Source organism: Tamandua tetradactyla, chromosome 17 (assembly GCF_023851605.1).
Source record: "Tamandua tetradactyla isolate mTamTet1 chromosome 17, mTamTet1.pri, whole genome shotgun sequence".
Lineage (NCBI taxonomy): Eukaryota > Metazoa > Chordata > Mammalia > Pilosa > Myrmecophagidae > Tamandua > Tamandua tetradactyla.
The window spans coordinates 3514522-3538005 of record NC_135343.1 but is presented as its reverse complement, the minus strand read 5'-3'; the positions used below and the strand labels follow the sequence as shown (position 1 = coordinate 3538005).

Sequence of the window (23484 nt, the reverse complement as noted above, 5' to 3'; positions counted from 1 at the left end):
TTTAGTCCCTTTTCTCAGGAAAGCATGCTCTCCTTTCTCCCTACCACCAACTTTTAAATTTAGGAGTAGCGGAAGAAATCATACATGACCCTGCAGTAGCTACTAGCTTAGTGATTGGGTTCGTGCTGGTTGGTTCACGAACCAGTGGTTCATGGACCAGTGATTTTCAGCTCTGGGTGTCCACTGGAGTCACCTAGAGGAGACCTTGGGCTCTCCATATCCAGGTCCCACCTAGAACTGTGGAGTGAATCAGCACCCCAAGGTGAGACCCAGAGAGCCAGCTTCCTAGGTGATTCTAAAGCACAGTGAGTCAAGAGCCATTGTAACAGGTTATGAGAATCCAAAAGGTATTTCTAGGACATTTGACTCCATTTGGAACATTTTAGATTTGAATTTATTCTGTTAATTTAAGTGAGCCCCTAGGGAGAATGGAGAGGGACAAAAGTTGCTCCAAGGGCAGATCTCCAGGGAATGGCAGCAGAGATGAAGCCAGCAAAAACTATATGTGGAGAGGACGATACTGTTGGTTCCTGGGGAGGGGGCACTGGGGAGTCCAGTGAAACAGACAGGCAGAAAGAGCCCTGAGAAGAGGGTACCGGCTTTGTGGTAAGGGGTCATCCTGTTCATTAAGATGTTGGGGATACAAGTCCAAGTAGGCTCATCGAGGAAGCAAATAGGAGATTTGAAGGTAAAAAGTATAAACTATCCTTTTCTTGAAATGGACTTCTTTGACCCAAGATTCAGTTTAACTGGTTTGTTGTATCTCTTTTTCTCCTTTATGTGTGTATTCATGGCTTTTAAATTTGAGCTCACTTAAAAAAAAAAGGTTCACCTCCAACCCTTTCCTGAGCTACCGTTTGTTGCAGAGTTCTCAGTTTATTGTCAGTATAGATTATTTTTACAGACTGACAGTCTCTCACCCTTGAGTCTAAGGACCTTAAATTGTGTGATGTGATAATGAATTCATTAAATGGGGTCCTTGCTCATGTTAAAGAGTTTGAGGTGACCTGAACATGGGCTGTCAGACTCACCATTGAAGTCCTGGACCCATGTAGTGTGAGCAGGACACCTGCTCTCCTCCTGCAAATGCAGAGAGCTCCAGACACTGAGGACGAGTCGAGGGCTGTGACAGTTAAACCAGCCAGCCGGGCTTCTGCTCAAATGAAGTCCCCTTGATTTTTGAGACTTATTAAACCAGTTATAATTTCAAATCTAACACCTCCTAGGATCAATGTGGAAATAAGTGATGAAATAAAATTCCTGGAAATCACTTAAAGCTTTACTTATTCTATTTCTAGATCAGGGTCAGCATACTTTTTCTGAAAAGAGCCAAATTAATAAATACTTTAGACTTTGTAGACTTCAAACTGTCTCATTACATATACACGCCTTTGCTTTTTCCAACCATTTTGAAAATGTAGAAATCATTATTCGCTCATACAGTATACAACAACAGGCTTATTTGGTCCAAGACTAGTTTGCTGATCCCTGTTCTAGATGCTGAGGTTTGAGTCTCCAGTGCCCACCAGCAGCAGCATTCTTTAGGATGAGACATAAAACATCAGGGTTTACTGGATTTGAAAGGTTCTCTGGTTTTCAGTTCTGTGACTTTTCAAAGAATGTGAAAATATTCTAAGACATATAGATTGTCAGAACTCATTCAACTGTATACTCAAAATGAGTGCAGTTTATTGTATATAAATTATGCCTCAATGAAGCTGAATTTTAAAAATATTCTAATCAAAAAACCAAACTGAATAGGACAGCTTTAATTAGAAGATCAATAAAGTAGAGAAGGAAACCTTTATTAATCAGACAAAAGGTAAGCCTGTCCGTAATCTTTGTTTTCTTAATGACTTTGTTTTCCAAACCATTTAAAAACCAAGTTATTTTACTTTGATTTTCATACCTAGGGAAAGGGAAATCTCTTCAACGCAAAGTCAAACTACCTAAGAAGCCAGAAGAAAAAGAAAAGAAAGGGAAGGGGAAGCCCCAGGAAGATGACTTGAAAGACTCTTTGGCTGATGACGACAGCTCCTCCACCACCACAGAGGCCTCCAGCCCAGACACAGACCCGCTGCTCAAAGAGGTAGGAAGCTGGTCTGAAGGCAGAGCAGTAGGGAGAAGGAAATGCCTACAGCAGAGACGAGACACTCTATTTCATAGGTAGTGTTTTCTACCATGAAATTAGTGGATTATGCTGAACATCTGCCCATACTCTCAGAATTAGGTTTCAGCGTACACAGGGAGATTGGTAGCGCAGCTCTGGCACTGTCCTGCAGAAACCTGTTCAGGCTCTGGGTGTGAAGTCTTTCCCCCATGGGAGCACAGCTAGAAACGTGTTAATAAAGTGAAATCCGTAGCAGTTGGAAGCACTGTGTGAACATTAGGGGCTGTCTAGAATAGTAACTCCTCTACCTCATGAAATTTGATTCAAGATTTAAGTATTAAAAGAGGATAAAAAAAAAAAAAAGAAAAGAAAAAGAATGAGAGGGCGGTGTACTGGTGGCTCAGTGGCAAAATTCTCACCTGCCATGCCCAAGACCTGGGTTCGATTCTGGGAGCCTGTCCATGCCAAAATAAATGAATAAAGAATCAATGAGGATGCAAAAGTACTGTGCCATTTTAATGAGATTGGGCTTTTACTGGCATATTGCTGTCAGTACCTGTTGGGGGCAGGGCTTCAGTAGCAGCTCCCTCCCCAAAGAATGGCCCAGAAGAGACCCCAGGCCTGGGTGCTCAGTTTGAGGGGAGTTAGTCAGTAGCATCAGAAATAAAACTGCAAAATGTCTGGCACGTAGTAGGCTTTGGAGAAAGGGAGGATCATGCTACTGCAGGGGATATTCACAGAATAAGAGTTGTAAGTGATATGCAGAAAAGTAAGGATGTATAAATTCTGCTTTGGCACTTTAATTTGTAGATAAACATATTACAAATTTAAATTGACCCTAATATAGATAGTCTTTCCTGCCTTGTATCCCTCTTGCAGGCCCCTCTGTCCAGTGAGCCCATCTACTGGCCTTCTCTGTGCAGCCCCTGGCAGAACTCCCCCGGTTCTGGTTCTTCTGCCATGTGGCTTGCTTTTGGCCTGGCTCAGAACTCATATCCTTCATGAGGTCTCATGGCCATTGTCCCTCTCCTTTCTGACCTGTGTTTATCCCTCCTCGTGTAAGCTGTGTGCTTTTACATCTCTACTGAGCTCAGTTTGCTGGCTGCGTGTACTTTCTTCCCAACTAGCTTTTAAACTCGACAAGTCCCTTTCTCTCATGGATCTTCTCCAGGCCTCATCTCCCCACCCATGGCACACACGTTTATTGAGTGCCTGAGTGCCTGGCCTTGTGCTCAGTGCTTGGGAAGCAACAATGAACAGAAAGGCTGTGTTCTTGGCCCCCTTGAGCTTATGGTCCGCAGAGAACTAGACATGGGAAGTGTTAGGAAATACTCCTGAAAACCTCGGAAGAGTCTCTAGTCTGTCTCTCCTTAGGCGTTCTTGACGTTAAATAGATCAACCTGGTTCATAGGCCGAGTAGCCATGACCTCTCAAAACCCAGACTGCCTTAAGGAGTCCACCATAAAGCTGGAGCACCGTTTACAGGACTCCAGCTCACCACACACGTCCTGTCCCCCCACGGCCGCAGCTGTCCCCCTGTGCTGAAAGTGCCCTCCTGTCTCCCCTCCAAATCAGCCCCTTTGCACCCCGGAGCCCAGTGCTTCCAAACTCTCTGAGGGGAAGGACAGGTCTGGGTTTTTTCATCCATCATAAGCATGTTCTTCCTACACACAGGCAGTGCCCAGTTGCCTCCATGTGTGAGTCACCAGGCCAGTTAAACAGTTCCTGAACCGATGCCTGCCCCTCTTGTGAGACAAGTCCTCTGGTCTCATGCCTGGTGCCCCGTTCGTGTCATGTTACTGTGTAAATATGGAAATGCTGCTTATCTTGCCATGGTTCGAGTGAGTAGCACTGTAAGATGCAGCAGCATAGGTGCAGCCTGCCCAGTCCCGGCTCCACGCTCCAGCCAGGCAAGACCCGCTCACCTGTGCTCCAAGATGGCCACCCATGGAGCTCTGGCTGGCAGGCATGCGTCCCTCTGCGTGGACGTCACAGTTGTGGGGAGGGCCTGGGCCTTTTGGTGACTCCACTGCAGGCCCCAGGAAATGCTTGTTGACTGAGGATGTGGGTAACTAGGCCCAGTCCTGTCAGTGGTCACCAGCTGTCAGTGTTGAACTGACCACAGTAGCGTGGGCTCTTGCAAGGGGAGGACCAGTTTGAATCCACCTCATAACTGCTGTTTTCTTGCCTCACATTTTTCCAATAGCTCAGGGTTGGGGACATTGCCAGAAGTGTTTAACTTTCTGTCACAGTCTTTGCTTAACTTTTCTTATAAATAAAGGCAAGGTTTTGCTCTTCACTGCTTAAAAATAAGACGCTATGCCGAATTACAGCTACCACCATCCCCTCCAGTTAAGATATAAATTAAAATGACATTTTTTAGAACTCGGACTCACCAAAACACAATCATAATAAATCAGAGCAGGCTGAGAACTTGATAGCTCTCACAATAGATGAAGATAGATTTGAAGAACAAAGTTTTATCATTTTTCCATATTGGCATATATGTGTCTGTCCGCTCCATTATTGCATTTTGCCTATTCTGTCAGATAGGACTAATTTCAGTCATTGTAAAAATCCTTCCCAGCAATTAAGTGTAATTTTTTTTTTTTTACAGGATACAGAAAAACAAAAGGGAAAACAAGCCATGCCTGAAAAACATGAAAATGAAATGTCTCAAGTGAAGCAAAAAAGCAAAAAACTCTTAAATATTAAGAAAGAAATCCCAACAGATGTGAAACCCAGGTGAGGAAAATCAATGGGTGCGCAGAAATAAAGTGTGAAAAGGAGTTACTGGTAAAGGCCAGGTAACATTTTTGGTTGTTGGGGGGTTTTCTTGATTTTCTGTTTCAGGTTATTTTGTTTTGTTTTGTTTGCAGGAAAAGCCATGTTGGGTATGGCTTTTCTAATAATTCCTCATGTTCTCTGTGGTTTTTCAGGGACAGCCGATTAGACAGGTAGAAAGCAGAATTAACAGTCTGTTGTGAAGTTTTAGGAGGAAAGTTCAGGTGGGTCACTCATTGCCAAGCAGACGGTCGTTTCATTTCTGCACTGGATGGGTTAGCGGTAGGAGCAGGCAGCACTGTTAAGTCAAGACTTGAATCTGCTGAGTCACTAACTCAGAGCTCCAGTTAAGATCTAGAATTCTGTGTCATAAAACTCAGAAGAGATTATTCTTACTTGAAAAATTGTCAGGGCAGGTAGTATCTTATCAGATAATTTTATCATAAAATAACTTGAGTTTAGGCCCCACAGGGCTGGATTCCCAGTGGCTCTACCAGAGTTCAGTGAAAAATTGTTTTCTCAATAAAGGAATGAGATATTAGGTGAAGTTACTTCATATTTCCATGAGCCTTGGATTGGGGTCTCCCTAGTGCACTAATTTTGGTTCTGGTATTGCTGATGATACCTTCCTACTTCATCATACCAGCAGCAAGGATGCCAGCATTACCTTCTAGGAGTAGGTAAGTGAGCCTCAGCCCAGCTGAGGGTTTTGGCACCATCTAGAGAAACAGTGTTTGTCATCGTTCCGATTGGCTGTGGGTCTGTGGAAGAGAGGCTCTTACTCTGGTTCTGGAAATACTCCCACAGCTTTGAGAAACGCCAACAACCTAGACCCGCCCCTCTGATATACAGCTTTACTTGCAGGAGCTGTCTGCTCTGTGGAGCCAAAAGCTGAAAAGTTTGTGGTGGAAGCTTTTAAGTTTTCACCTTATCCCTAAAACTTTTTCCTAAGTAAATAACAGCATGTAAATAGTGATTAGTAGTAGATTATTTTATCTAAAAGTTTCTCTTCTGTGCAAATTGTTTGAGAGGCCCAGTCCCAGAATTTGTTGAGAATAGATTTGGCACAGTTAGAAGAAACACCAGGTGAAAATAATGGCTGACCGTTTGGCTCCAGCACAGGGAGGAGGCGGTAGAGAAGACTTCTTCGGAGGAGGAGGAGTTGACCACACTTGAACTTCTCTAGAAAGAAATACACCTGGGACGCTAGTTGGGGTTACTATTCTAGCACCCTGGAACAGGAACGCCATTTAGAAGAGTGTCCTAGAAGAAGGCACTTTACAGTGTACGGGAGGGATAAACCCAAATTTCGAAAAGCTTCAATTTTTCCATTTACAATAAAAGACTTCAGTTGCATGCCACTAATTTCGCAGGGATTTTGAGTTCCCTAGTAAACCAAAAACTTGAGCAGCCAGTGGCCAGTTAAGTTACTGCCCATCAGTCAGGGGGGGTTAACGCTGATAAGCTGTGGCCTCCCCAGTGCAGTTACCAGAAGATAATTTAAGCAGGGCACTCTAAATCGTCTTTTGTAACTGGAAAAATCTGTATGAAAACTAATGTTCTAATCTCCCTTATCTTATCTCCTTAATGATCTTGTTATAGATTTTTCTGAACTCAGGGATAAAAGTTTTGATAATAAGAATTCACTAGTGCATCGATCAAATGGGCCATTAAACGAATAAAGACTGTTTTTTTTTTAGTAAAGAAAAATTGCTTCTCTGAACATATTCCTTCCCTCCTGCCACTGAGTGATGCTACTGGCTGTCATTGAGTTAGTGCCGTTGCCGTTGTAGCGTCAGTGCTTTAGGAAATTAGTGTCAGCTACTCATAGGGCTTTCAGCATCTGAATAGACTGTACATGTCTGAAGGAAATCTATACACAAAGAAGATCCATCATTACTTAGCCCTTCATTACCACTTTATTATTAAATACATTTATTTATGTATTATAAAGTATACTTTATCTGATTATGAATAAATTTTTGTGTATCAGGCAAAAAGCTGATCTTCTAATATTAATAAAATCCCTGGGTTTAACTCACATTTACTTTATCAAAAATTAGTTTTAAAGTATTATCAATATTACTAGAACGTTATGTCACGTCACCTCTAGGCCAGAGGCTAAATGAGAAAAGGTCTAAACCCTAAAGAAAACATTGAAGAAGTCGCCAGAGGAGTGACATGGACGGGGCCTTAGCCTTGGCAGCACCCCCGCGTCTCCACGAACGGGCTGCACAGCCCCTGTCCCGAGAGGTGTGGCCAGGGGCTGCGGTGCGGAGTCTGGTCCCCCATTGTGCCCAGGTACGCACCACAGGAGTGGAGCTGTCACCTCCGCAGTGGGTGCTTTAGGTCAGAGGTGCCAGGCAGTGCCAACTGGCTCTCAGGCACGAGAAGGGCTTCTGCAGGGGCAGGAAGGACACCAGCTATCCATTGAACCTTTGCTGTCGTTTATTTGAATCACTGTTTTACCTGCTTACACAGCCTAAGTGTAATAATCCGAAATAAGCAAAATAAGGTTAGTAGCTAGAATAATCGTGTCCCCCATGGTAATCTGAATGGCCACAGGTCACAGAAGACACGCAGTTACACACTGCTGCTGTGGAGACACCTGCCACTGGGGACACCCTGTCCTCGCCACGCCTGGGCCTCGCCCGCTCCCCCACAGCGGCACACACAGCGGCACACGCGCACACGGCGTGAGTAAAACTGAAGCCAGCTCCTGCACCTCCCTGCCGACCTTCCCCTTTAGTTAGAATTGCTTACATTAATGCTTAACCATTTTTTTCAGAAGTCTTAAATTGCTTCTTAATGGAGATCTTCTGACCTCATTTAGCAAAGTATGAAGCAGTTAAAAGTGTCTGGCACCTTCTTTTAAAAAAGAAAAAAATTGTGGCACAGACTTAAGCTTTATATAAATAGTTGCCCACACTTAGACCAACACTTTAAGTACCCAGAGGGCTGGGTGTCAATGTCATGGGAGCCTTTGGTTTTTAAAGATGGAATTTTAAAAATAATCATATAAATCAAAGTGAAAGAAGGACAGAAAATTTATAAAATGGTAGCTTTAGTAGTCTCTCCCATAAATAATAGCTTTTTTCCACTTCCGTTTGTTATCCAGCCTAAAATTCTACTTGAGTTAACTGAGACCCTTTGGGTTATTGGTTAGCTCTTTTATTGATTCCACATATAACACCTATTTAGTATAGAAAATTTGTGAAATACTGAGAAAAGAATGAAAAGAAAAATGTCCTTTTTCCATAAAATTTTTGTGACTAGCTGTTTAAAACATATTTACTTGTGAGATCATACTTTTTACATATTCTGTCATCTGCTGATTTTGTTTGTTGGTTTGTTTTTGGTGGAGCTAGGGGTTGTTGGCTGTGGTGTTTTCGGATCGGACAGGTTTGACCTTTCTGACGTTTGACTCTGATGTGAATTAATTCAGGGGTTACCCTGCCCTAGAGCCCGGCAGAAACCAGTGACATTAGAGGAATGAGAACTTGGGGCTTGGGTGGGTGGGGGGGGTGGCGGAAGGAAGCTGCTGCTGCTGTGGTACATGAAGAACTTGGAAGAAGGAACCTGGGGGAGGCTTGGTTAGTGTGCTAGAATCACTCAGCTCGGGGTCCGAGGCAGGAAGTGTACTGAGAGGGAGAAAATGCCAGAGCCGTGTCCATTTGAGAATATCCACATCTGCAGGTCAACTGTGTAGGGCTTTAATGAAAAGCAACCTGTCACTCTTCCTTGAGCTGACAACTTTCCAGCTGTCACTGAGAGCATGGGTGGAGGTCATTGGTGGTTTCTGGAAGAATCATTCTAAGGTTCTCTCAACCTCCTCCAGACAGTGTCCTTCTTGGACCACATTAGCCCTCCCAGCTCTGACTTGGTGGTGGGAACCAAGAGGCATCTTTGTAAAGAGTGTCTTTGTAGCCTGTAGAGGTAGCTTGCTCACCAGACTGCCCTATCTAGGTCATCTGACAGCTAACTTCTCTTACAGCTACCGGACAGAACTGCTGCTCTCCAAGCAGATCTTAGCATTTCCCTCGTGGGGCTGTGGGGACACAGCCCAGCATGCCTCCCATTCACCTTGGCCAATAGGAAGTTCAGAGCTAATTAACTGTCCTATTTATTCATGGTTATCAAATCTTACCTGAAAATCTTCTAACAAGTGTGTACAGACTAAATAAGTAAATGAAGGAAATATTTAAAATGTTTTGCCTTGATTTAATCTTGAGTTCAAGTATAAGGAAGAAATTCATCCCACACTGCCAGCCCTAAACCTTAGGCAAACAATACAGCCCTGCCCCTCTGCTGTGACCCAGAATCTGAGACCTGGCTCGTCTCACTGTTTCTGTAAAAAAAAATGTGTCCCAAGGTTTGAACAGTAGCAGAACCTTTGATGCTTGTTGGTCTGAGACCTTCACAGTCTCCCTGGTCAGCAACCACACTCGTGCTATAAAGGCCCACGTGCAAAATGAGATGGACTTACGGCCCAAAGCAGGAAATTGTGCTGAGGTGGTGCTGAGGGCTCTGTTCCAGCAGCTGAGGTAGGTGCTCTGACCTGTTAACTTTAAAAGTAGTTGACTTCAGTTCATTGTTAGCACTCAAATAGCAAAGGTTAAATCTGGTGCTGGTATCTGCCGAGCAGTCTTAGAAATGTTCGGAATGTAGCCAATCCTAAATCAGGACTATGGGTAGACAATACCTCCGGAAGTCAAATTAGTAAAGCATGCAATTGAAATTGTAAAGTAATTAAATATGAATGACTTCTCCAAAACCAAAGGGATGCATTTGAATCTTCCATCCATGATTGTCTTTCAGTTCTTTAGAGCTACCATATACTCCCTCATTGGAAAGTAAACAACGTAGAAATCTCCCAACCAAAATTCCTCTTCCAACTACACTGACAAGTGGATCCAAATCACGAAGTTCCCAGAAAACAAGAGGTATTGTCATTTTGGTCATATAGATATTATCGTGATTCACTGTGTTTAACAGTTATTAGTAATCAGTTAGTAGCTGTGTTACATAAGGCTGAGGCTGTGTTCTTGTCTGCATTTCCTCATTAGAAGGTTTAATGAAGTAGGCCTGAAAAAAGAAAGGAATGACTCCACAACTTTTTTTTTTTTTGGTACAGGTACAAATAATAAGTCAATGGATAACAGGCCACCTGCCCTAGCAAAATTCCTCCCAAGTAGTCAAGAACTAGGCAACACGAGTAGCTCAGAGGGTGAGAAAGACTCTCCTCCGCCAGAGTGGGATTCTGTGCCGGTCCACAAGCCCGGCAGCTGTGAGTACCGCAGTCCGAGGGGTGAGGCTGTGCGGGGGCACAGGGGCTCTTCGGGACCAGTGGCAAGAGCCCATCAGCAGATATCCTCACCAGTTGCTTAACTATTGGTCGCCTGAAATCAGCCATGGTGGGGTTCTTTACACCCCAGAAATCAGCAAATGGTGCCCCTTGGGGCTTTCTTTCCAGGGAACCTGCTCAGAATGGAGTGATGGGTTGGGAGTAGCGAGTCCTCCACAGAAATGTTGGCTTTATAATGACCTTCGCTCAGAGGCCCTTGAGCTAACCAGCTCCTCAGACTCAATGAGTCTCTGAATGGTCCCTAGTCCAGGCTGAATTCCAGGGATGGCACCTTTTGGTTCCTTAGATCCCCTGTGAGGTGCCAGCTGGGGAAGATGCCTCATTCTCTCAGAGGCCTGCGGCTGCACAATTCTTTCCTATTTTCTAGCCCGGGAATCCCTCACACTGGTCCCAGGCCCTGTAACCTCTTGCTCTCAGCCGTCCTTACTAGGAACTTGTGCAGAGCCCCCTGGATATGGAATATGGCCACATGAACCCAGTAAGAATCAGCCCAGTGCACTCTACTACATGTGCCTTCTTTACCCCCACCCTACTTTCCCATCTCCTTTTCTTGCCTCTCCTTCCTTTGATAGTTCATCTTGCTCAGATCTTAAGCACCTCTGCACGTACCCCCACCCCCACCCCAGTGCTTTGCTTACAGGTGTTCCCAAGGCTTAGCGTTTTCAAGCCAGGACGTGGCTCTGGTCCCAGTGGGCAGTTTTGCAGCTGTCTGTCCCAGGTAGCAGCCCTTTGTGTTGTGCCCAACACAATATGAGATGCTGAGAAAATTGTCCTTGAATAATTTCATAGTTTATGAAGACAAAAAAAAAATAAAACCAGGTTATTAAAAAGGAGAAACAAATAGCAATCGACAAAGGAGAATTTTAATAATACCTGAGCTAGGAAGTTCTCTAATTGCACATGCCCTATGCAGATTTCAGTCCCCCCCCCACACCCCCTCTTCTCCTCCTACTCGCAGATTCCATAAGGTTTTTTCAAACTTTTCTTAACTTTTTCTGTTCAGTCTATCGAGATTTATCGAGTGGTTCCACAGCACTTGGCCCTGTGAACAAATCAGCTGAAGGAAAGCTGCCCCAGGGACCTGCATGGGACCGTCCTTGACACCCTGGGACAGGCATGCCCGGGGGTGGGGCACAAAGTGGACTCTGTTCCCAGTGGGGCAGGTCACTCCTGGTGGTGGCAGGGGGAGGTCAGAGGAGGGAAACGAGCTGGCTAGAGAGGGCCTGGAGCTGTGTATAAACTGTCCTGCCTGTAGCTACAATCCCAGGCCACAGCTGATGCTTTGGGGGCCTCAGAGGAGGGCGAGCCTGCATGCAGAGGTGGGGCGGAGCTCACCCAGGAGAGGGCATCCTGGAGAATGAGTAGGGCAGGCTGCAGAGCAGAGCTGCAAGGCTTAGGCACATAAGTAGGGCGAGAGTGGGTTGGAAACAAGTTGGTGAGTCAAGTGCCTGCACATCTGAGAAGTGTGGGAGGCGATGCTGAAGTGGGGGAACAGACAGTGTGGGCTTTGAAGAGAAGGGTTCTTTGCCCGGTGGTGCCCTCGCTCAGGTCTTGATGTTGCCCAGGGATGCATAATCTCATCCTGGCCCTGAACCCTGGAGTGATGTCAAAAGCAGCCAGTGCTGAAGAGAATTACAAAGGAAGTAGAATTGCTCTGCTAACAGTTTAAGGTGTGAGGTGGAGCAGACTACTCATGGGAAGCAAGAGAAGTGGAGCAGGGTTTCCTGAGTGTAAAGCAGGAATCGCATGGGGAATAAAAGGCAGCAGGGAGAAGAACAGAGGGGCAGTGAGCCAGCCGGGACATGACTGCCTGGACAGGGATGAGAAACGGGTGATTGGGCTGGAACAGTGGTGGTAACTGGGCAGCCTTCCAGTTACCAGTGAGTCCCTGGTACCTGTGAGCTCCCAGAGAGCACAGCCCCTTCCTTACCTCCATTTTGCACCCCGTATTATGCGCAGCACCAAGGCATATACAGTAGACCTGGGAAATGGCACATTTTCTGACCAGAATTACCTGTATTTGCATTTATGGGTACAAAATACTTTGACACTGCAGTACTTTTCTGTTCTAAATTTTTAACATAGCTGTGTAGACTTTGCTTTAAAGGGTAACAGAAAACTAGGAGTTTGTATCTCTGCAAACAAGGACCGAGAACACTGGGCCCCGTGGGGGTTCCCCTGGAGGACTGGGGTTCTCTGGCAGTGGGTGGCCTGGGCTGCTGCACCTGCCGCAGGTGTAAGCTTGTGAGGAGGCACAAGGAGTCTTTCAGGGGTCCCAGCAGTGGTTTCAGCTGCTCATGCACAAAGCACATGGAAACTCCTCTGCTGCTCAAGACGAGAGACGCTGAAGAGGCCACACTGCCCACGAGGATCCTGCAGGACCTGGCGGAAAAGCAGTCACCTTTGTAACCACGCGAGCCCCCAAGTGCAGAGGCCGACTTCCTTTTTTTAACAACCTTTGAGTAGACCACACGTGGAAGCTTTGTCTTTTCCTTTTAGAGGCTTTTGAGTTTGGGATGGTGTTAGCAGAACATTCAAAGTAACAGATGTTTTGAAGAGTAAAAATCAAACTATTCCTTTAATAAGCCCTTTGTTTTTAATTTCCAGCTACCGATAGTCTTTATAAACTTTCTCTGCAAACCCTCAACGCAGACATTTTCTTAAAACAACGCCAGACCTCACCAACGCCTGCCTCCCCCTCGCCCCCCGCTGCCCCGTGCCCCTTCGCCTCACGGGGCAGCTACAGCAGCATCGTCACCAGCAGCTCGGGCAGGTAGGCTCGGGCTCCCTGCCCCTCCCAGGGTCCCTGCAACCCTGGTGTTCGCTTGCTGGTCCCTCTCCTTGTGTCAGCCGTTCTCCTGTCTTGCTGCCATCTCTGTCCCTGGCTCCTGCAGAAACCACATTCCTGTTCTCTTAACGTACGTTTTTGTCACCCATGGACTGGGAAATGCGTGATTTAAGCTGCTGGCACTGTGTTCTCGTTCAAGAGCCAGGAAGGTCTCCTGCCCAGGCTGTGGGGCCAGGTGCCAGCAGTGCTCTAGCCACTTGGTGGGTTTTGCCTCATTTCGTCCTCCCAGCCAGCTGGGGATTCAGTTCTGTCCTGACCCCTGCAGGACCCTACAGCTCTGTGGGTATTCCCTTACTTCTGCAAGACGCAGTCACGGTGTCGCTGAGGGGTCTGCCCTGGCACTGGGCCTGCGGGAGGGCCCTTTCCAAGGACCGAGTCCAGCTGGGCTGGGGCCGGCATCCCCACACTCGGAGCCCTTGGTCTGCTCCCAGTGTTCCCCTCTAGGGCTCTTGTCTGAAATGGAGCTTCAGCCCCCTATCATGGGTAACCTCTGCCCTGGCTGATTTCACAATGACTTCATTATCTTACCTTGCCTCAGGAAATCTCTAGTTTTCCATCTGATTCAATGGCTTTAGGTCCCAGAGCCTTTTCTCTGTAGGACCAGACTGTCTCTGCAGCTCTGCCCAGTGCAGACTCCTGCCAGGCCCTGGCCCCAAGTCAGTGCCCGAGGCCGGCCTTCGGGGCAGGGGGCATGGACCAGTCATGAGTTATTTTCTTTGCTCCTTCCTTCAAGTGACCCTAAAACAAAGCAGCCCGGCGGAAGCAAGCACAAGCTGACAAAAGCAGCCTCGCTCCCAGGCCAGAACGGCAACCCCACCTTTGCTGCAGTCACAGCTGGCTACGACAAGAGCCCAGGTGGGTGCCGCACCAGGGCGGGGGCAGGGGGCAGTCTCCTGTGGCCTGATGGGCCTTTGATTGATTCAGATTCCGTTGTTACAGGTGGAAATGGCTTTGCTAAAGTTTCTTCAAACAAAACAGATTTTCCCAGTGGCCTTGGCCTCTCCCACACTCCTGTTGACAGCGATGGCTCAGACAGGTACAGCGGGCCTTCCCGGTGCGCGGGGAAGTCTTCTCAGGCCAGCCGCACAGCTGTCCGTTCGTGGGTTCCCAGGCATGTGTCCCCTGAAGTACAAGTAGGCATTTGTCAGAAGTGGTTAAACTCCTCTAAATTGCTTACTCATTTTCTAAGGGGGAAAAATATTTCCATAAAAGAACTCTTGTGTGAGTGGCGTCAGAAGAACCCAGCTGCCGTCTTCCAGCTGCAGCGGGCATCTAGGTCTGAGGGACACATCCCAGGAGGAGGGAGACGTTCCCACGTCTTAAAGCTGCTCTCATCCTTCTCCTGTATCATGGTCAGCTGTAAGAAAGGATGGGATTTGATCATTAGAAATAGAGCAAAAATGCATTGGAGAGGCAAGAACTGGGAAGAGACAAGATGGCTCACAGTCGATACAGGGAGCCATGCTCCTGGCCCCCCACAGCGCTTGCTCTTCCTATGGGGGCGGGTGGTGCAGAGGCCCCCGATAGCCCCAGGGTCACCACCAGCAGTAGAGGCTGGCAGGAGAACGGCCCATCTCGCCCTCTGCATCAGTAGGAAATGAGTCCTTGATTTCAAATAGGTTTTGAATATATCCCCCACCACCAAAGAACAAACGTAAGGAAAGAAAAACTGCCTTCTCTGTGAACCAGGCGCTCAGCTCAAGGTTTGGCCATGAGGGACCCAGAAAGTCTATAACTTAACCTTTGTGACTTAGAAGCCATTTTTCAGTTCCTCCTCTGTGTTTCAGCATTTGCATGCCCCCAGTTCATGCAGTGTCACCCGTCCGTGCAGGTGTGCCTGACGGACCTGTTTGTACTGACCATCATGTTTGTTGCATTTTCCTCCTGTCCTGTAGCTCAGGTTTGTGGAGCCCCATCAGCAGCCCCAGCAGCCCCGAGTTCACTCCCCTCAACTCATTCTCGACCTTTGGGAATTCTTTTAATCTAACTGGTGGTGAGTGTTTTAACACGAGACCTGTAACTAATGAGCCTGGAGATAAAGAAGGAGGGAAGATAAGATTGTTTAGTGTTGGAGAAATGCACTGAACTAGAGGTAGTGTTTGATGACGGTTTCTAAAAGTGCATTTCCTGGTACCTGCAGTGAGGCACTAATGAGGTGCAGGGACTAACTTTGGGGGCACAGGCTTTGCTTGCTCTTCTGGATGGATTTTCTGCAGCCAGGGCCACACAGCACCACACTGGCATCTGCTTCAGGACACAGCCCAGCAGCCCCTGGAAAGAGACCCAGCAGGAAGCTCACCAGGGAGGCTGCCTCCTCCTGCCTCACCCCATACACTAGCCCACAGTGCAGGGGTATAGGACTGGCAGTTTGGGTGAAGCCCAGCTGGTTTAGGTGCCACAATTCGTAAGAGCATCCAGAAGACTGCAAGGACGAGGCTGGGACACCTCCTTTTTCTTTCTTACTGCCCAGACTCAGAGGCTGCAGTCCGAGTTCTGCATTAGCTATGAGGATAGTATAGCGTTGGGCAGAATCTCCATTTTGATGTTGTGTGATGATGAGTCCGGGCACAGTGCTTGGGTCCTTGCCGCACGTGCGCTCAGGCCAGTGGGCCCTGCTCCCCCGTCCTGAGGAAGCCGAGTGTGGTGGTGCTGAGGAAGTGGGGTGGGCCGAGTTAAGTCCTGTCTGGAATAGCCCTGCAAAAGGAAATAGAGGCTTGATTATTGTTTCTTCATCTTCAGAAGTTTTCAGCAAGCTCGGGTTATCGCGATCATGCAGTCAGTCCTCACAAAGGAACTGGAACGAGTTCAGTAGTGGCCATTCCTACCTTTGGGAATCTCCAGCGATGGACCCCAGCCCTTCCTGGCCAGCCAGTTCAGGGTCCCCGACTCACACAGCTGCAGTGAGTACCAGAGCTGGGGGCCTGGGCTGCCAGCCAATGCCACCTTCCCTGTCATTTGATGGCACTTGATATAGCCCTCGTGTCATCTCCCTTGCTGCTTTCATGTGCTCCCGAAATGACCCTCATATTCTGCAAAGCTGTGACCACCCGATTGCGGGAGGAACCCTCAGTGGCTGTAGGGTCAGTCTGAGTTCTTGAATTCCCTCCTAATAGAAACTTGGGTCATCTTCAGCCTCTGCCTGATCTGTCGACACGTCGTAGGTGTCTCCCAGGTACAGGTCAGATGGTGCTCACTTAACTTCCCATGCGAGTTGACCCTTCTCGGCCCCCAGAAGCAAGCTGTGGGGAGTTTCATTTATTTTGTTTCTGAGAAGTACCTTTCTCTAAGCTCCAACTTTCCTAGTGTGCATTGTTTGCTTCTCAGCTAAATTCTTCTGCAAAGGTCATGTTCCAGTATTATTTTCCCAAGAAAATAATAAGTGATTTCGGCTTTCACAAAATTAGGACTGGAAAATAGGGTCCTAAAATTATAACTCCACCATGATTCCTCCTTTGTTCTCAGGAAAGCTGAATCAGAAATGTGAGGGTTAATGGGAGATATTTTAACTTCATAGAGTCCAAAGTGTGGTCGTATAACCACGTGGGCTTTGGTTCTGAACACACCTTAATCATTCTTTAGAACAGGCATCAGCACATCTCCCGTAAAGAGCAGAGAGCTCTGCAGGCTACGTGGCCTCTGTCACCACGTCTGCTGGTGCCGTGCCAGAGCAGCCAGCCACAGGCAGTCCGTAGGTGAATGAGCACTTGTGTGCCCGTAAAACCGTTATGTACACAAACAGGCAGGACTGGACTTGGCCACTGGCTGTAGGTTTCCAGCACTGTTTGTAGCACAGCCGTAGTCGCTCTAGCCCCTGCCCACCCACCCGCCTTCGTCCTGACGCTCAGTGCTATGTCTCCTGCCTTGTCACAGTCGGTCCTCGGCAGCACCAGTGGCCTGTGGCCCACCACCCCTTTCAGCACCTCGATTTGGTCCAGCCACCTGGGCAGTGCCCTGCCTTTCACCACACCAGCCAGCGCCCTCTCGGGCATGGGCCTCGCCAGCCCCGAGACCAGCCCCGCCCTGCCCGCACCTCCTGCCTCCCGGCCGGCCGATGACTTGGGACAGACCTACAACCCCTGGAGGATTTGGGGCCCAACGATTGGACGAAGAAGTTCCGACCCTTGGTCTAATTCACACTTCCCTCAGGAGAACTGAAATTAGGCACCAAAAAAAAACGGAAAGTGGGGGTCCCTTGTCTAGATCATGATGTGCCAGTTTTTGAGACACCGTTTTAAGGCTCTACTGCTGTGTTCCCACCCTCACCTCATCGTTGCAGGGCAGGCTGGCACCACTCGCTTCTCTCAGATCTTTCTTGCAATTATGGTAATACGAGATTTGCTGTTGTGCTTTTAGAGAAAAGTCTGGACTTAGCCACAAACTCTTGAAAACCTTACCTGTTACTGAGGTTTCACCACCTGTCATTTTCCATTCTTAATTTATCTGTATGAACACAAATTTGACAGCTAAGGAAATAATTTGTTAATTCAGAAGTCCTGGCCTGTGACAGTTTTATTGAATTACCAAGTTTGGTTTTTAATAATTTCACTATATTATATGCCAAGATCTAATTTTAAAAATGTATAAGGACTTTGTGCTGAAAAATACAGAGTATTTTTTTAAAGTAAGGCTGTCTTGATTTCAAAGCAGATTACAGGAATGTGAGTCAACTCAAGAACAGTGAATGAATGTAAAAACATTCGGTTGAGACCATATGCATTTTCTGTGCTGTTTGTACTTGAGGTATGTAACATTTGTATACCTGAGTTTATTTTAAAGAACTGAAATGCACATAGCCAAGTCTTGAGATACAAGATTGAATGTGTATTTCTTTAAAATACAACTTTGTGTTGTACTTTGAAATAAATGATGCTTTTTTCAAAAGCCTTGAATTGTTTTGTTTTGTTTTGTTTACACACAAGCTGCCCTCCCTGGGCGTCTCTCACACCAGAGCCATAGCTTGACCTTGTTCTATGGAGCTGACAGGTAAAGGTGGTGTTTGATTCATCGTGCGGGAACCCTTAGTGGTTAATTAAATTCTGTGTATTTCCATGGTAATCACTAAGGCTCCTTGAGAAAAACTTACTTGGAAGGTAGTTTGGATTCATCCTGTAATTTTTCCTCTGCCACCATCCTGAACATAAAGCCCCTCCCCCAAAACAACCACAGTAGTTGCCAGCATTTGCTGGACACTTACCCCGGGCCTGCACCTGGCTGAGTCCTTGACATGTTCCTCCTTTAACAAGGGGCCCTGAGAGCACGAGCCCCGGGATCTCTCTCCCACAGCCCCGAGAGGCTGCCCCTAGCAGGGGGGGACGACAGGGCTGCAGAGCCGCTGCCCGCCACAGTGACACGCCACGGGACTAGCAGCTGTCCTCCAGAGATGGCTCGGCGTCCAGCTTCCATACGCGTTTGGGATAAACCAGCAGCTGTCCGCCTCCAGCCTGGGAAGGTGGCGACGAGGGGCAGCGCCCTGAGGAGCAGAGACGCACCCCAGGGCCGTGTCCGGGGTGCATGGAGGCCTGTGGGCCATGACGAAGGCGGCGCAGCGGTTTTCCCACCCCCCAAGCTTCAATTTACAGCCAGAAGTCACCTATAGAAAACAGTCTCTAACTGAATAAAATAATAATGGATGCCTGTTGAAATAGTTCAATTTTATAAAATTCTTACAGTACCATAGTTCGTAATAAAGATTTAGTAGGTTAACTAAATCTTTACTTTCCAGATTAACCAAATTTTAAAACTTAGACCTAAATCAATTACAGATCATCTTTAAATACTTGTATAGTTCTTAAGAAAATAAAAAACTAGGACAGAAAGAATTTTAATTTACTCTAATTTCTTAAAATGTCAGATTAATTTATAATTGCATTTAGATGATAAGTTTGTTTTTGCCTTTTCAAAATTTTAAAATAATTTGAGATAAAGGCTCATAAAATATTAGCCTGAGGGTTTTTATACTTTTTCACTGGAATTCTCTTTTGTCTAGAGAAAAAAGTAAAGGCCGAGAACTCCTACAACAGATAATAATTAGCGTTGCTAGTCTGGGCACAGTAACTGCAGGGACATAAAGAAGGCATGCACTGGAGAGTATGTAGTTTTATATTTTTAAAAGTTGTTATGGTTCCTTCTCATAATAAACTTAGTATGTTTGTTATAGCTTTATTTAATAAAGTTATATTTTAAAGCTATAGTTTAAAACTCTGAATTAAATCTGTCTTATATTTGTATATCTGTGTGTACCTAAATATAATCAAATAAAGGTATATTAATACTTTTTTAAACATTTTCTGACAGTTTACCAAAGGAAGAAAATTTGAATTGGGGCTTTTTAGGTAAAATGATTTTGTTATATTATTCCTAGATTCCTTTCTATCACTAAATTATTCTACTACCCCAATGCTTTTTTATATATGCTTTAATGTTGTGAGCAATTAACCTGACCTCTAATGTTCTGATTTTGAAATGGTATTACAGGCTTAAATTCACCCTTGAAGTACAGACCAATCCCAGAAACTGAATCATCTTGGATAACTAAAATATTTGACCTCACATGGGTTTAGCAGATATTTAAATTGATTATAAAGGTATAAGTAAATATGTATTGGGGGTAGTAAAAAAAAAATCTGAATTTTTAGGAATGAAGAGGCTTCCTACTTGAACAACAACCTATGAAAGTTAGAGGCAAATGGCACCATGAGATCAACAATTCCATCCTGACCAAAAGGGGAACAAGAAGTATCACTAATGAAGTATCGGTGGCTGGGAGAGTTCTGGGAGAGTTCAAATCGAGTCGAGAGGCTACTCTGGAGGTCACTCTTTTATGCAGCTTCAGTTGGACATTGCTACCTATCATAACTTGCCAATCCTAAGAACACCTAGGGCAATATATAAGATTCTACAAAGGTTCCATGTGCTAGTGTAACTTTCCAGAAACCTACAACCTCCAGATGGGTCCCTGGACCAGATAAGTCCTGAAACCTAGGCTCTCCAGAACATCAGCTAGTTCCATCTCTTACCCCATATTATTGACAGCCCCTTCCAACATGAAAAAGTGAGAATGGCAATAGCCAAATACCCCTATAAAGTGGGATAGAATCATTACATTGATACCTCTTTTAGTCTCCCGTATCTTGGAACAGCTATAAATAAAAACCTAAAATTGTAGAATTATAACCTATACCAAACCCTGAAATCTGTTCTACAACAAATTGTTGTACTGTGCTCTAAAATTTATTGTTTTATATATATGTTATTTTTCACACATACACACAAAGTTGATTGTGATAAAAAAAATATGTAGTCCTTCTAGCCTCCTATATTCTAGAGCAGCTAGAAGGAAAAATCTGAGAGGATGGTGTGGTAGCCCATGACAAACTCTGGGATCTGTCCTGTAACTACTTGTTGAAGAGTGCTTTGAAAACTATTGCTTTTTTCTTTCTTTGCTTTGTATATATATTTTTTACAATTTTTTTTAAAAGTTAAAAAAAAAGTTGGGGGCAAAGACACTTCAAATGATTTGCTTTTGTTTAAGAAACTGGCTATTACAATTAAATGGTCATGCAGACACAAAGACTGCTAATAACAGGAGTGCTTTGGCTTACCATGATGCTGAAGAAACAAGATTAACCTACATAAATACTCCTGTGATCATGCTAATGAGAAAAGTCTTTGAGAAATTCAGATATTCAGAGAGGATATTCTGTCAGAAACAAACCCCTGAGTTGGGGGGGAAAACAGGAAAAGTTATGATGCCCATTACATCTCAGGATGGCCAGTCGATGTGGCCAGAAAATGTTACAATGAGGTAAAAAATTCTTCATGATATTACCTATATTGTAGGGAAAAAATGGCAGCAATATTAAACCAACACTCTGGGGGTCATTTTAGAGGCATTGTCAAGGGAATTTCCAAACTACATCTTCCCTGCCACCAGAACAGTCCTGATAGAACAGACAGGTGGCTGCTGGCAGGAATCTGAGCTTCAGAGCCCCTTTAGAGGTCTTTAGACAGATGCCTCCCATGGTGAATTATAAAGATGTTCTGATTATTGTTTATTTTCACTAAAGATAAATGTCCTTGCTAGAAGCAACAAACCTAAGACATGCAAAAATTGCTTGATTTGTTTTCCAGCTTGAGGAATCTCGTTACGTATATAACTTGAGAGACATTCATATTTCTAGTCCTATTATTAAGAAACAACTAAAGTTTTGCCTTTTATCCCGAAATTGCACTGTCATCTTCGACAGTCCTCTTAAGAAGACAGAACTAATAGAATTCTAAAACTAAAATTAACCTCTCAGAAACCTTTGGAATTCCGTGGTTTAAAAGATGTCTTTTAGCATTAACATTTAGAAGACCCACCCGCCTCTGGCTCCCCCAAATTATCTCTATGAATTAATGAAATCCTACTTTATATGTTTCATAATTTCACCCCAACTTTAGAGTCTATGCAATTACAAGGAGACAGGATTAACTTCTAGAAGGGACTGTGAAGACACCTCTAGTGTTATCTATGCAAATACAAACTCGATCTCCAAAACACCCATCTCTACACAATCTATAGCTTCTACGCCCAAGACACTAAGACACACCAAGTCAATTCACTCCCATTAAAGAAAATGATACTGACTGTCCCAACACAACCAATCTTTACCAGGACACTACATCTTACCAGACATCAAGCCTGGTCTACCCCACTCACCAACCCTTCATATTTAGAGTCATTGTTAGGTATTTCCAGAATACCCAATAATCCAAAATAAAATTATCACAGTTGTTCAAAAAACTTCCAGAAGGGATTGATTTGCTTTTCATGCAGACTCTACAAGGTACCGTTTCTTCAAGAAGAATATAACAACTGGAGATGATGGCTCAAAACTTAATGGTGGTAAGTACTGCCTCTACAGTAGTAACACTGTCAACAGGTTAAACCAAGACAGAGATTGGCAGGATAAAAAAGCACAGTCCAACTATATGTTGTTTACAAGAGACTCACCTAAGACCCAATGACACAAATAGGTTGAAAGTAAAAGGATGGAGAAATATAATCCATGTAAATAGTAACCAAAACAGTTGGGGGACTTGCTTTGATGGCATATATACTAAATGATACAGAGAAGATTAGCATGGCCTCTGCACGAGGATGACACTCAAATTTCTGAAGCAGTCCATATTTTCTATATTGAAGATACTGAAAGAGGAAAATAACTATATTCAGCAAAGCTGCCCTTCAAAAATAAGGGAGAGTTTTGAATATTCACACATAAATGCTAAAAGAAACCTGCCATACAAAAAATACTAAAGGGAGTTCTGCCGGCTGAAAGGAAAAGACAGGAGAGAGGTTTGGAGGAGAGTGTAGAAATGAAGAGTTTCAGTAAAGGTAACTGTGCCAGTTTGAAACGGTTTATTAACAAAGAACAAAAAAGCCATGTTCTTTAATACTCATTCAATATTTCTGAGTGGGAGATTTTTTGTTGTTTCCATGGAGATGCCCAATTATGGGTGGTACCTTTTGATTAGATAGTTTCCATGGAGATGTGTCTCTACCCATTCAAAGTGGGGTTGCTTACTGGAGCCCTTTAAGAGGGAACCATTTGGAAAAAGCTTCGGCGCTGACAGAGGCCACCCAGCCGGAGATGTTTGGAGATACAGAAAGGAAATGCCTGGGGGAGCTTCATGAAACAAGAAGCCTGGAGAGAAAGCTAGTAGAAGCTGTCATATGCCTCCTCAGCTAACAGAAAAACCCCAAACTACGTTGGCCCTTTCTTTGGAGCTAAGGTATCTGTCTTTGGATGCCTTAGTTTGAACATTACTATGACCTTAGAACTGTAAGCTTGCAACTTAATAAATTCCCTTCTTAAAAGCTGTTCCATTTCTGGTATATCAAATTCAAACAGCTTTAACAAACTAAAACAATAACCTAAAGGGTAAAAAGAGAAAAAAGCAACAGACAAAAGCAGGGATGTGAAAAGACATTTGCATACCAATGCTCATAGTGATATTCACAGTTTACAAAAGATGGAAGCAATCCACGTACCCATCAACTGATGAATGGATAAACATACTGTTACATATACATACAATGGAATATTATGTAGCAGTAAGAAGGAAAGGTGTTCTAAGCAGGCATCAACATGGATGAACCTTGAGGATATTATGTTGAGTGAAATAAGACATAAAAGGACAACTATGTATGATCTAAGATGAATTAAATATAATATGCAAACTCATAGACATGAAATCTGGAGTATAGGGTACCAGGAGATAGAATGAGGCTAGAGAATGGGGAGAGGCTGTTTAAGATGTGCAGAATTTTTAACTAGGCTGAATTTATATATGTGGAAATGTATACAGGTGATAGTAGCACACTATCATCAG

The 23484-nt window shown here is 44.9% G+C and overlaps 1 protein-coding gene and 1 pseudogene across 3 annotated transcripts in view; both read left to right on the top strand.

Moving 5' to 3' along the window:
• The window catches only part of TMEM131 (transmembrane protein 131), a 249430-nt gene extending 231442 nt beyond the window's left edge, over positions 1–17988 (top strand). For 2 of the 3 annotated variants that reach the window (XM_077133816.1, XM_077133817.1), the window contains exons 32-41: positions 1914–2089; positions 4728–4855; positions 9713–9837; positions 10029–10181; positions 12867–13032; positions 13841–13962; positions 14047–14143; positions 15003–15100; positions 15847–16007; positions 16978–17988. In XM_077133816.1, the coding sequence (XP_076989931.1) occupies positions 1914–2089; positions 4728–4855; positions 9713–9837; positions 10029–10181; positions 12867–13032; positions 13841–13962; positions 14047–14143; positions 15003–15100; positions 15847–16007; positions 16978–17262 (1511 nt within the window). In that variant the 3' untranslated portion in view covers positions 17263–17988. The remainder of the gene's footprint in view (positions 1–1913; positions 2090–4727; positions 4856–9712; positions 9838–10028; positions 10182–12866; positions 13033–13840; positions 13963–14046; positions 14144–15002; positions 15101–15846; positions 16008–16977) is intronic. The other variant, XM_077133818.1, reaches the window with a different exon arrangement.
• Positions 17989–22188: 4200 nt separating this feature from the next.
• On the top strand, positions 22189–22284 carry LOC143661794 (U6 spliceosomal RNA; annotated as a pseudogene).
• Positions 22285–23484: the final 1200 nt, after the last annotated feature.